Here is a 13,539-nt window from a genome sequence, read left to right on the forward strand (position 1 = left end):
GCTGAATGACATTCCTGTATTGGCAAGCGTGGAAACAGCACTTGATAGGGCACTAGCTCTAAAAACAGTAAAAATTAAAAAGTTTTATTAAGAAAAAGTCAGGTATACATCACTTATAGTTTAATCATCACGTGCCTTATCTAGTTGTGTGTCTTTCCCCCTCTGCTCCAGTCTTTTCTACCCTTACTGTTAAGATAAATTCAGTCTGAGAGGCAGGTAATCCACAATAAAGGTAAATGCTATTTATCTTGGGTAAAAAGAGCCTCAAAACCTAAATATCTCAGAAGTCTTATAAGCCAAAAGACTTCAAACAAGTAAAAGTTAAAAAGGATAATATATAAGGTCTCAGCTCAGTGGTTTATTACAGCATGACAAGAAGTCTGTCAGAGACAGAGGCATCTAGATATTAGGTGCCTAGATATTAATACCTAGATATTACATGTGACTAAGCTATCAGACTGCTACTCACTAGATGCTTCAATTATACTTTTAGGAAGATATATTTGGAAGTGAATAGAATTCAAGAAGAACATGAAATGGCTGAATCATGAAAATTCTTAGTGTGAAGACAACAAATCCCAAGCCTGGGCATCGTTGTAATTCATCGGGTGCTCACCTGCTGGCAGCAGAGACTTCTTTTGTTTTCTTCCCTTCCACCGAAGCCAAATGCTGTTCCAGTGCTTCAAGCAAGCTGCTGGGTGCCTAAAGTTGAAGTATTTATAAAACACTGCTTCTAGACAACATATCATTGTTTAGTGCACAGATTAGTTTCCTCATCCACTAAAAACAACAAAACTTCAAGCATCAGTAATTGTGCCTTTGGGTTTTGCTGCCATCCTGCACACCTGCATTCTATTTACCCAGCTGTGGTTCTTTAAAAGGAGTGGCAACACAGAGACATGAAGTAGGGATTCCCCCAGAGTAAGTCTGCATTCTTGTTTTTAGCAACAGTATTTGCTATGTTAAGATTAATCCAATAATCACAGCTGATTAAGCAGTACTCCCTTAAACTCACAGTAGTACTAAAACAAAGCCTTTGCATTTTTGATCCTCTTTCCCCCATAACAAAGAGCCAATCACTTTCCACTCAAATATTTACAAAGGCTTGCATTAGATACACTTGACTACAGCAGGATGTTAGGTTTGATAAAAAGGCAACCAAATTCAACCTGATCCCAACAATGTTATTGCAGACTGAGTAGCTATTCAACACATGACTACACAATAAACCAACTCAATTACTCCAAAGCCTTTGGTGGCCTAGAACATTAGAAACTAGGAACATCACTTCAAGTAAAGTTGAGTTTTGGTGGATTTCCCCCCACCTCCAAAAAGTGTTACCCATGATAAGTTTTTTAATATTAATCTGTTTTTAAAGCAATGAAGAAAATTCCAAAAACCAAGCTTCTCGCCACTTAAATCCAGCAGGGAGTCAGGCACCAGACAGCTAAGACTTGAGACACCTGAATGAGTTTTAGGTGGCCAATACTCATAAGCTTACCAAGACTTTTGAGAGCATAGCCATGACATTATTCAGTACCCAAGACTAAGATTTTAACTGATAGGTAACGGAAAAGAGTAAGTTTAAAATATACAGATTAAGGCACACCAGAGCTGCTTTGGTTCCTACAGAAAAGAAGAAAAAAGTGCCAATCATAACCTGCATTCTTTCTGCCATATAGTTCTATCCACTGCAGAAATATTTCTTCTATACCAAAGGAAACAGTTTCAAAGCTCAGAATATATTTGAACTCATCTTGGTTACACAGATGGAAGTACTTACTTAGTAGGAAGTAAGATTTCTCCAAATCATCTTATAAAAACAACCTCCATCAAGCAAAATAATTAGGCTGGCACTTTTGGAAGAGTTCACTGCCTTGCTTTTCTAGCCACATTTCTCTCGTGGCTTTTAACTATATAGTCCATAAAACAAGTGAAATAAATCCTACTGCAAATTCAGATGGAGGGAATAGACCTCTAAAGTTTTAAACTACTCGCCAGTTCAATCCTCCTCATCTGGCAGGGTTTCAGAGACATTAAGCCTCTCTTACCATTTGCCAACTTTCAGTAGGTAGAACAGATACGATAAGCATTGTTTGGAAGAAAGTCAAGCTTGCCCCTGCTAGCCCTTCCATACCAAAAATTAGACCAAAGTATTTCTTGGAAAGAGGAAAAATATTAATCACACAAAACTTTGGCAAGTTCCCCTCTGAAACACTAAGCACAATTCTAGTTTCCCACATTCAATGAAGACCAACTCAAGCTACAAGAAACACAAAGAAAAGCAATTACAATAATCCTATACATCTGCTTGTCTTAAAGTTAAGGCCTGAGTTGATATTTCTTTCTATAAATAGAGCTAGGTAAGCTAAGCCAAGTGTAGTTACCTCAACAACCGGTCATGAATAAATTCAGTGTTCAAACTAGATAGCTAAACCCAAGGGGAAACATTTTGAAATACCCTTCTTGAAAGGTATCACAGATGGAAAAAAACCAAAATCAAAAAAACCAACCACCACACACCAAACCAAGAAAACCCATACTTTTACCTTTCAGAAGGAACAATAATTTGCAAACAGCATTGCATGACACAACTAGATAGATAATCTTAATAGCAGGAGACTATACCCTAATTCTAGAAAGTTTTTCCCAGTCTTCATTTTTTTTTTTCCTAAAACTTACAGGTATGGAAAAGCATATTCTACACTTATTGTTTCTCAAACCCTCTAAACAATCCCCTCAACCATAAAACCTAAAACCGACAAAACCAGTAACTTCTCTGAACTTTCTCATTGCTGCAGACATCCAACAAAACATCAGATATGAAATTAGTAGTTTTATGTCCGAAAAGATGCCTGGGCTAATACAGGCGTTATGATGTGAAAAAGGCTGTATTTTATGACTCAGCCTCCCTCCCCCCACCCAAAGACATTTGACAGACTAACATCCATACAGAGGAAAATGACCCAGTTACATTAATGAAATACAGTAACAGTCATAAACAGAAAATAAGCAATATCATTGTGTAACAGGGCCCCCCCAAAGGAAAATATTTTCTTTACAGGAACTGGCAAAAGTGGCAGTAGCGTGAACAGTAGAATCAAGGAAGAAAAATGGTTATACAGCAGCAGTAATAATAAACCTCTAAAGAGACAAAGCCATTGTTGTCAGTAACAGCTTAAGGAACCTCTGAAATATGCATATCCCAGAACAGAATGTATACACTAGAAACATAAACAAAGTATTTGGAAAAAAAAATTAAATATGGTAGACCAGAATAGAAACAAAAGACATGGTCCTGTCAGAACTTATTTCAGAAACATAAGCACACTGAAAATTAAATTTTTGTGAAAGTCTAGTATTAAGAAATTTTAGCACATTCTTTTAATGTGGCACTAAATGAATGTGCAATTATTCAACTCTTACTAAATGCCATGAAATTTACTATGGAAGTTGAATGCTTAACAGTGGCACTGAAATTGCCAAAATACACAGGATGTTCACGTCTGCCACCACAGCTCAGAGAGTTGCCTTTTGCATTTAAGTGCGCTTACAAGAAAATAGCTGAGCTATTAGAAAAAATGTTGTGAGAACAGTAGATACAAAGGGTTTTGCTCATTGGAAGTTTCAGATATAAAAAGCAGCAAAATGATGTTAAATCCCCTATTCTCAGTAAATCAAAAAATCCCTGCTTTGAAGAGCTTTATGACGACCCAATTAACTGGACAAGTGCACACAAACCCAGCGAAGTATAACTTCAGACTTGAGTCTAATTTGATCAGCATAACACAGACCAGCTGAATACTGCAGTACTAATCAAAAGACAGAGGAAGATGCTAAGATGAAACACCCATAGAAAACATCAAACTATGGTTTTCACTCATTACCTGCTCTTACCCTGCTTATTACAGTCATATTTCTTTCCTACCACAAAGCCCTAGAAGTTCTTAAATGGGTTAATATTAATTGCTAGGAGCAAGTATTAGTGATTTGTACTTTGAAACTTGTATGATTTCAGATGGAAATCATGCTGTAGGCAGTCATGAACAACACTGACAATGGAAGTTTGTGGTTTATATTTCATTTCCATACTAAAAAGACACTAATAAAGTTTAGGTAAATCTTCAGAGTAGATACATTTTTACATGATTAACTGATGAAATTTAATTTCATGAATGTAGCGTAGGATTAGATGTGACTGTTCAAAGATTACACATTAGATTTTAACTGTCCCATACTAACTGCTTGAACAGCTGGAGTACTCTAGACCTCTAAGGCACTCCAGTTTATCGCCTGGATCTCCTGACAGATTGCCATTTATTCTACCCATCAGGTTACTCTGCGCTACAGAAAGAATACCAAATACCTCTGTCCTGTTGGGTTGGTCCTAAGTTAGAAACAATGTCCCTGTGAACCAAAGGAACTTGCAAAGAGTAACTTTGTGTGTTTCTATGGACTATCAGCATTTCCTGTTCATCAGGTCAAACCATCTTTCTCACCTTTCTGTCCCTCCATTTATTCTCACTAGAAGGTGTTCCCCTGCATTCCACCTTTTAGACTAAATTTTCCAGTGCACAACCTGTATTGCCCATGTCCCTCATACTACTGAGTAATATTGAAGCCACTGTTAAATGCTGATACAGAAAAATCAAATCTATTCAGACCTCAGAGGAAAGAAAAAATTTCTTGACGGAACTAACTGTAACACACTTAAGTATGTTGGAAGACATTAAGCTATAGTGAAATGGAAGGTTTTCCTCAAGGCATGGCAAGATTCTTGTGGCTTACATGCCAGTGAATCCTCTGTGATAAAAACTAGAAGTTCTTGAAAAATATTTTCAGAGTTTTATTGTTTTAAACAATCAAAAAAATCTTAAGAGCTGCAAAGTGCAAGTACTGAGTACATTTAATCCATCAGAAGAGTCACCATACATATTTCCCCTCACATAAATAGACAGAAAAGAATAGATTCTCAAGATGATTTATTACTGATACACAACAACCTCTAAAAATGCAAACAAAACAATAATTGGGTTAATCAATACAATATGTACACTGACCTGAGTAAGATCTGGAATGTCACCCTGATCAATTCCAACTTGCTGGGTTTTAAAAAAAAAAAAGGCAAAAACAAAACAACATACATTACTACATGCAGTAGCAATGCAAATAAAAAGCAGTGATGTCTGAATGTTACATAGAAACTAACATTGTAAAAAGGGATATTCATAACTTTCTGAACTGGTTCAAGTTTCACTAGGAACACACCTTAGAAGTCACAAGTGCATTAAATTGCATCTCAAAGCAAACCCAACTTTTCATCCAGCCTAACTTTTTCATGCAGAAAAGCTTACTGGGAGCATTAGAAACACCCACATTGCTTACTGGAACTACTTCTCCATTTTTAGCAATTACAGTAAAGGAGAGCACTGTAAATAGACTGTAACAGTTCATACGTTTTGGATCATTCATGACATTTATAACACCACTTCAGAAAGTTTACTGTGTTGTCTGGCTAATAAAAAGGATACCCAAGAATCTCACTTCATGTTAATGAGCATATACAATCTTTAAAATACCTAATTGGTAGAATACTTCCTTGTATAGCAAAGTTAAGCAAACACTAATCTGTTTATGAAGTTATTTTTATGAATATAGACTACTGTACCAGTACAGACAGCTAAATTATATCCTTTCCATAGATGCAGATTTATTTACCTCTGCCACTTTGAGGAATTCTGACAATTTGGTCATTCTGGCTAGAAATTTTTTGTAAATATCCAAGCCTTCTTTGCACTGGTTCTTCTTCATATCAAAATACCTTTCTGAGGATGCAAATAAAACTCTTGTAAGATAACACCCTCCCCAGCAAAAAGCTGACACAGTAGTACAAAAGTTAATTCAAGACAAGCTTCAGGGAGAGAACAGGCAGGAGTAACTCAAAGCTATTCAGATTTTAAAGTTTACAGGAATACCTGACACCTTTTGTAATAAGTCAGTCAATAGAAAAACATCAATTTTTCTATTTCAGCACATTAGAATATAATGCAACACTTTATTAAGCATGGATGTGAATCACTGCAATTGTTAAATTAAGTATTTAGGGGAACATTTTCAAGAACTCAGCTGTTTAGCTGGCAATAAGGCAAATTTTATAATTTGAAAATATTCCTGGTATGTATTTACATTTTTAGACCCTGTATCAATATGTTTTCATGTTTGTAAATGGGCTGAATATCCAAAAGACATCAGAATGGCTCCTGAAGTGCTACATATACTGAACTGACCTACCAAAAGGAGCGTCAATCACATCCTTCACATTTTATGGTTTTGCCCTATATACCTGTAGAAATTTCACTGAGTAAAAGCTAATGGATTAACAGAACAAACTGATCAGGTGTTTTCATTCAGAGATTTTCTTGAATAGTCATTATAAGGCATTGCTAAGAACTTATTACTCTTGAACAAAACCCCCCAATGTGTCATTTACTAGGCTCATGTAGACTCAGCTACCAGGCAAAGGTGAATAGTCAAGCTATAAAGAAAGTACCGGAAATCAGGAGACACTTGTATGGTGACTGCACTAAATACTCAAAATACCAGGTATCTCACTAACACTTTTACAGTCCAATTGCAAAGGTTATCCACTGCACATTTACGGTATCTTTGTTTTAGTCTCACCAGTCACCCCCTCATCTCAATTTCCATTTCAAGATGTATTCTTCTAGGTAGAAGTGTATGTTTAAGCCTATGCTAGTTGCAACTGAAACTAAGACAGAGTTAATTTAATAGTAACAGAAGAGACACAACTTATTAGGAAATTGCAGTCAGAAATTGTTTATATTCTGTAGTTCTCTCAATATCTTTCACAGAAGTTCAAAAGCTAAAAAAATTCTCACATACCTAAAAGATTAATAATCCCCTCATTGTATGCTGCAAAAAGTCTAATGGAATCTTTAAAGAGGAGCATAAAGGCAGCATTTATAACACCATTTGTTAGTTCATTTGGATTTGCCTGTGTAGAAAGCAATGAGAAAGTAAATTAGTATTTAGTAAAATAACGAAACTTTCACTTCAAGATGAGAGAGTGTTACCTAACACTGAGCTTAAAGTACTTACATCAAAGTCAAGGAGTGCATCAAGCTGGTTCTGTATGATTGGAAGGGTTTTCAGAAGCTTTTCAGCGTTCATGGTTCTCATCACTCCATCTATCCTACAGAGTAGAAAACACACATTTACAAGTTACCAAGAGACCTCAGTATATTATGCTGTTTCAACAATACTGTATTGCTTCAAAGGGCCAAAATGAACACCAATCTATGATAAGCTCAAGAACAACTGGCAATTCCCTCCCTCCCCAATATGAAAGGCCAAACAAAAGAAGCAGTAACAGCCTTACCCTCTTTTCATTTTGGTGAAGTCAACTGCTACAAGTCTATATGAAAGTGCTTTTTCATTCAAGTATCTGCTATATCGCCTAATGAAGGTAGACATATCATAGCCTAAAAGTTAAGGATTTACAAGTTAAACATTTTGAAGAGGTACAGTTTCTTTTAAGTTCTTTTCAAGAACTATTCTCCTACTAGCCCATTTTACCATAACTTGCATAAAAAGCCCTTCACAGGCACTTTCCAGAGCCTTAAGATTCACTATTTTTCCACCTTGAGATGTAATGTTACAGTTTCTTCCCATCCTGCCAAGATTAGGAAAGTATTCATTGCAATTACGAGAATAAACACCTAAACACATTAAAATATTAAAGCAAGAACCAAGCATAAAATGTTAGGCAAGAATGAATCACAAAAATGTTAGGCAAGAACCAAGCAGTTCCTGCTAAGATGTTCTTGAAATTAGACTCAAAACGTATTCCTAGTAAAAAGTTGAAGACTTTGGTAACTTATCTGCAATGCCTCAAAAATGACATAAAGACCCAAAAATGTTTTCTACCATTGGCAAGTAATTAGAAGACTTCTCAGAGATTTGAAGGAGTTGTCACTATTTATACAGCACATCCTAGCTACCATTCCATGCACCTTAACAATAAACATTTACTCCCAAGACACTAACATGCAATGGTAAAAATAGATCATCGTGCTAATATTCATGAGATTTATTCTAGTCAGTGTTAAGCGTTCACTTTTTAAAATTTACAGCTGTGCATGCACATGATATATACATTACAGACAAATTTCTAGCACTCAGCTAGGTAACTCAGAAGCTCACTTTCCTTGTGTCTACATTCTTGGCTGGACATTCTCTGGTGCCTCAGGCAATATAAGTCATAATACCCTTTCATTTAAATGTCATTTGTCTCCTAGAGTGCACCGACATAGGCACTATCACAGAGCAAAAAAGCAGTAGAGTTATTTCTTTCAGTGAAAGATCCTTACCCTGCATGGCGCTTTTGTCCAGGTAGTTATTTAAATTGAACAAAGTGTTTCGGGATGCAAGATACTGGATAAAGCGCTGTTGGTGAAGAAAAAGTTGAGAATATCGTTGTTGTGAGAGTCAAAACATTTAAGCATATTTCAAGAAAACTACACTTACCTTGTAACTGTTTCTAGTAACCTGTATCAACAATAGAAATTAGTTAAAAGGAAAAAGTTTAAAGGAAAACCTGAAACTACCGATTAGCAAAGCCCCTGAAATCCAAAACTCTATTTGGTAAAAATATAAATTTAAACTAAATAAAAAGACATCACTGCCCATGAACAAAAGACTAATAATCCTAGAAGCTGCTGCTTAGGTTAACTCTGTAGTTTAGAACAGACAAGCTGGAAACCAAAACCCAAAATTACCACTCATATTTTCCAGGTTCCCAAAGTTTGCATAGCGCTACTGCTGCTGTAGAAGTGGAAGACAGGCCTATATACAAAGTTTAAAAGTAATTACTAACAACAATGTTTCTGGAACTGTGGTAAGCAGCAGCACTGGGGTAATAAGTATATATATATAATGCAGTGATCTGACAGATCAATATTTAAGTTTTGACAAATAATAGCTGGCTCCATAAATAACACAAGAATAAGAGACAAACATATCCAGACAGCAAGGTAGTTTCAAAAGTTCCTCTGCCACTGTTCCACACAGATCTCCTACGATTGCAATTTCTTTACTTTCCTGCTTCTTTGTATGTGTTTTAGTCCATAAAAGGGGATTATGATCAGTAGGGCTTAAGGTACTTGTTATGTCTTTGATCTGAATCCCTCTGCTGCCACAGAAAGCAGGGCCTGCTCCTTTACCCTTCATGGTGAAAATCCACCTCTCTGCCAGGTTTGGACCATCGCACTCCCCAAAACTAGCATTTTTTCAGTCAGGTTCAGTATGCTCTTTGGGAATTGTAATGAGGGCTTAGCACAGCAACAAGAAAATTCTTCTCACAAGTACTATTTAAACTGAAAGCAGTACTTTCACCTTGCAAGGGGACCCAAATGATTCCCCAACTTGTCACATATCACCTCATCAGTAACTCCACATGTGTCCTCAGCCTATAGCTACAGAGTTCACACAAGTCTACAACATGCAGCTTGCCTACCAACAGTTCTGGCACTGTTTTAACTTCTTATTCTGTTTTCCAGTCAGTTTACCCGGTCTTTGTACATCTTAGTACTGCATTCAAAGAGATACAGAAGAAGAAAAACAGTTGGAACACGATCAGGAACAGAATAGTGATATTCAAAAGGTGTCTATACACATTTCAAAATTAGCTACTATTCTGAATCTCATTTTAAAAGGGCCAAGGCTAACTCTCACTCTCCAGATGTCAGGGGTCTTGCACTGTACAATGTACAGGCGAGAGGAGTTTTAACTTATTTCACCCAAAACTTCATCACAAGAAACAGGTAGTCATGTTGAACAGGAAACTACAAGACAGTGATTACTCAGACAACATTTTGACCTTCTGCTATATTTACTTGTACTTAAAATAGAAGTCCAAACATCTCAAAATTTTTTTCTCTCTTTAAAAAAAGGGTCTCTTTTAATGTACTAGAAGAGTGAGGAGTACACTCATATTCCACCTGAAATTACAGAACTAGCGTTCCAGCCACATTATCCCAGCAGGTATAAAAGAACTCTTTTTCAAGTTTCAAATACACCCATTCAAAGCTGAGCAGTAGTTTTAGTACAGGCATAAAAATTTAACTCTTCTGCCACTACAAAACACCGTATGGGCAAACAGATACTGACAGGTAGCCCACAGCGCTAAGTTTTGGGTTTTTTCTATGGTTCAGTTGTCTGCTTTTTTTTTTTTTTCTTGCAAGATCAGTGCATAGATATGAACTGTATTGGAAGAAGAGAGAATAAAATATACAAACTGATTTACAGCATTCAGTTTAGTTTTATACTTGGCATAAGTAGCGAATTCCAAGCAGTGAACTTTACTTCGCATTATCCTCTAATTTCAGCCTACTATCTGTTGAAACTACAATTTAAGCACACAAGTAACTTGCAGAAGCATTAACAATGAGCACACAATATTTTACAGGTCATTTCAATTAAGTTCACAGAGCTTTGGAGAGAGGAGGCAAAACTAAGTTTTCAGAGCAGTTTAATGGCTGGAAGCAGTACCTTTAAGAATAATCATTTCAATGTTACCAGTAGTCAACAGTTCATTTATTAGGAGAATGACTATACACAAGTTTAGGAGTAAATGGTCACCTGACCAAGATAAAGTTTAGGTTTTAACAGAAGGACTGTATAAGACAGGCTACATCTCTAATATCATGTTATTGTCTGGGAAGCTTTTGATAAATAGCGATGAAATAATTTAAGTGAAGTAAATACTACAGAAACTTGTGTCAGAGGAGCATTAATAGCATCAACATAGGAATATCTAGCCCATTAGATGATGATTTGCAAGATCAAATATTCTAGTCACCATACTTCTCCCTCCTTTTGTAAGTATTGTTATCTGTTGATAGGCTGGCTGCACATTTATGGAGGGCTAACAAGATCCTCATGCTGTGCTCTTGCTGTTAAGCACTAACCTACTGAAGTAAAGCTCATCAGAAGTTTTTCATGTCTTTATTCTAGAAAGGTCACTCATTTTTCCCTCACAGCCAACCCAGGTACCTGCAGGTAAAATGCAAACACTGATATATTTTAGTATTGAAATAATGAAGGAATATTTTCTTCTCTGGAGAAGTACTTTACAGCAGAGGAAAAACAAAGACTTTTGAAAAATTGAAGTACATGTCTAATGCTTCATAGATTGAGACAATTTATTAAAACACTGTCAAGGAGGCTTTAACAGAACTAATCACGCCTTACCTCGTTTCCATACATCATGAGGTGGTGTGTTGTAATTAGAGCTTTGAACACTACAACCCAGCTACTGTTTGCAGTTCTCTCAAAGAGTGTGTCTGCCAACTGTGGAATATTCACATTCATTTCATTTGTGCACTGTATTAGATCTAAATTAAAGGAAAAAAAATCAAAGCATTACAATGAATGATATGCTCAAAGAGGCTCATCACGTTATTTTGTGTTTTTACATTCAGAATTCATACTGGAAGCATTAACTTCAGTTCTTTGTTTGAGAAATAATTGAGGTATTTTACACATTCCTTGCTCAAATTCACTGCATTTAACTGAGAGACTCAAAGAATGAATTTCAAAGACATTTCAATAATTTTAGAGTCCCAATATCTCATCAGTAAATAACCTGCTCCAGTAGAAACCCTATGCCCAAATTATTGTCCAAAATCCAGAGTAGACCTTCCAGATGTTCAGTGTCTGAAGCCGCTCAATCAAAAAAGAAAAAAAAAAAAAAGAAAATCAGAGAAGCAAGGAAAAGCTGAGACATCTACGCCTCATGAGATCAACCAGCAGCAAGTACTCTAAAACTCTGACCTAAGCCTGAATAGTGACACACATGAAAGCAAATGAGATACTAAAAACCTGTAATAAGCCTCTTTTCTATAAGAATTAAGAGCAAGAATTCGCATCTACATACCTTTCCAGTCAGCTAAAATAACCTAATCACCAACCTACTGAGTATTTTGTGGTAGATCATGGCAGGTCTCAGGCTTCTGTATAAAAGCAGCTCTTTGTGTCCAAGACTGATTATAAACTCAATAGTAGAATATTAACTTGGGAGGTCAGAGACAGAGAACTTCTCATCTCTGCCTGAGTATCAGTACAGAACCAGAACAGGGTCGAGCAGATACGTGGGAAAAAAAGCCTGCCTGAGAATGCTAACGAAGGCACTTGCTGAGAAGAGAGCAAAAAACTGAATCCGGGACTATTCTAAACCCCTCAAGACATGCACATTAGACCTTTATTCTCTCTCTGAGCTAAATTTGGCTCATGTGTGATCAAAGTATACCTTAAGGACTGGGCAAGGCCAGTAAAACAAACATCTAGTTTGAAAAAGATTCCTTTGTGGCCTCTTCTTTAACCCAAGTCTGTGAGCAGCATTGCTATTTATGCGGTTTGTCTGTGGAAGTACTTGAAGCAGGGTAGGTGCTTGGGAAGTTGGGCAACAACTCAATACTGAGGTGTCGGCACCACCGAAATGGCCAAAGTATTTGTCTTATTAGAGTACGTAAAGGACAGACTACATTATCATAAGTGATTTAAACATTACTTTAGAGATCACACGTTGAACAGTTTAGGACAAAATACCCCATAGAAATATTGCACTTAGAATTTATATCTGTTCTAGTGCACAGAATATATTACAGATGTATCTTAATTAAATATCTATTTATTAAGAACAAAGTCCTTTGATTAAGGATCACTGTTTAGAATAATTTAATAACCAGAGTAATTTTAACAGAGTAAAGAGTTTTAGATAGTATCTTGTCAAGGTAGATAGTTATAGAATGCAAATTCTAGTAAGTTACTGATTTCATTCTGATGTCAAAGGTTTCCAAATACGTAAAAAACATGCAAGTCGGGATGAAAACTTATGTCTTTATTATTAACACACAAAAACACTGAAATAGCTGCACAAAAAGAAGAGCCCTGAAAAGAAGTTTTAAGAAAGCTATACATCAAAACCTTATTGTTGATTATTATTCAGTTGAGTAAATATTCCAGTATTTACAAATGTGAAGATTCTCAAAAACCAAGTCATTTGATAGATGCTGCTCACCACTCACAGCGGTATCATGGTCAGATGCTGTGTCAAATTAAGAAGTACTTTAAAATTTCTAGAAGTCCAAACAGTTCATAAAAAATTATTGCCCCATACAATGAAGCAAGTCCCAATTCCAGAACTTATACATAGAGAAAATGAATTTTAATTCAATAGCCTTATCTACCAAATTACAACTTTGTTATGACATTTCTAAGTAATTCAAAACACGTTAAGGCAAATAAGTCTTCTTAAATCCAATCAGTTTATGAGCAAGCATGATAAAGACACTGCTGTTAGATCTTGCTCGGTATTTTTCATGTAACTGAAGTGTCTATAACCAGCATGGAAATGTTACAGAACTGTTACAAGTCCTATTCTCAGTTTATAAAAACCAACCATCAAAACCCAAAAAAACCACCCAACAAACCCCCCACAAACTCTATACAGAGCAATAC

At 36.1% G+C, this 13,539-nt stretch overlaps 1 protein-coding gene across 1 annotated transcript in view; it reads right to left on the bottom strand.

The window, feature by feature from the left end:
• Window positions 1-11,406, bottom strand: part of LOC104166102 (phosphatidylinositol-binding clathrin assembly protein-like) — a 21,367-nt gene extending 9,961 nt beyond the window's left edge. Inside the window, exons 1-9 of the mRNA XM_009705930.1 lie at window positions 11,272-11,406; window positions 8,391-8,466; window positions 7,400-7,502; window positions 7,120-7,213; window positions 6,904-7,015; window positions 5,719-5,825; window positions 5,061-5,102; window positions 617-702; window positions 2-58 (exon numbers count right to left, since the gene is read on the bottom strand). Coding sequence (XP_009704232.1) covers window positions 2-58; window positions 617-702; window positions 5,061-5,102; window positions 5,719-5,825; window positions 6,904-7,015; window positions 7,120-7,213; window positions 7,400-7,502; window positions 8,391-8,466; window positions 11,272-11,391 — 797 coding nt within the window. The 5' untranslated portion in view covers window positions 11,392-11,406. The remainder of the gene's footprint in view (window position 1; window positions 59-616; window positions 703-5,060; window positions 5,103-5,718; window positions 5,826-6,903; window positions 7,016-7,119; window positions 7,214-7,399; window positions 7,503-8,390; window positions 8,467-11,271) is intronic.
• Window positions 11,407-13,539: the final 2,133 nt, after the last annotated feature.

This window comes from Cariama cristata, unplaced genomic scaffold (genome assembly GCF_000690535.1).
Source record: "Cariama cristata isolate BGI_N322 unplaced genomic scaffold, ASM69053v1 scaffold678, whole genome shotgun sequence".
NCBI lineage: Eukaryota > Metazoa > Chordata > Aves > Cariamiformes > Cariamidae > Cariama > Cariama cristata.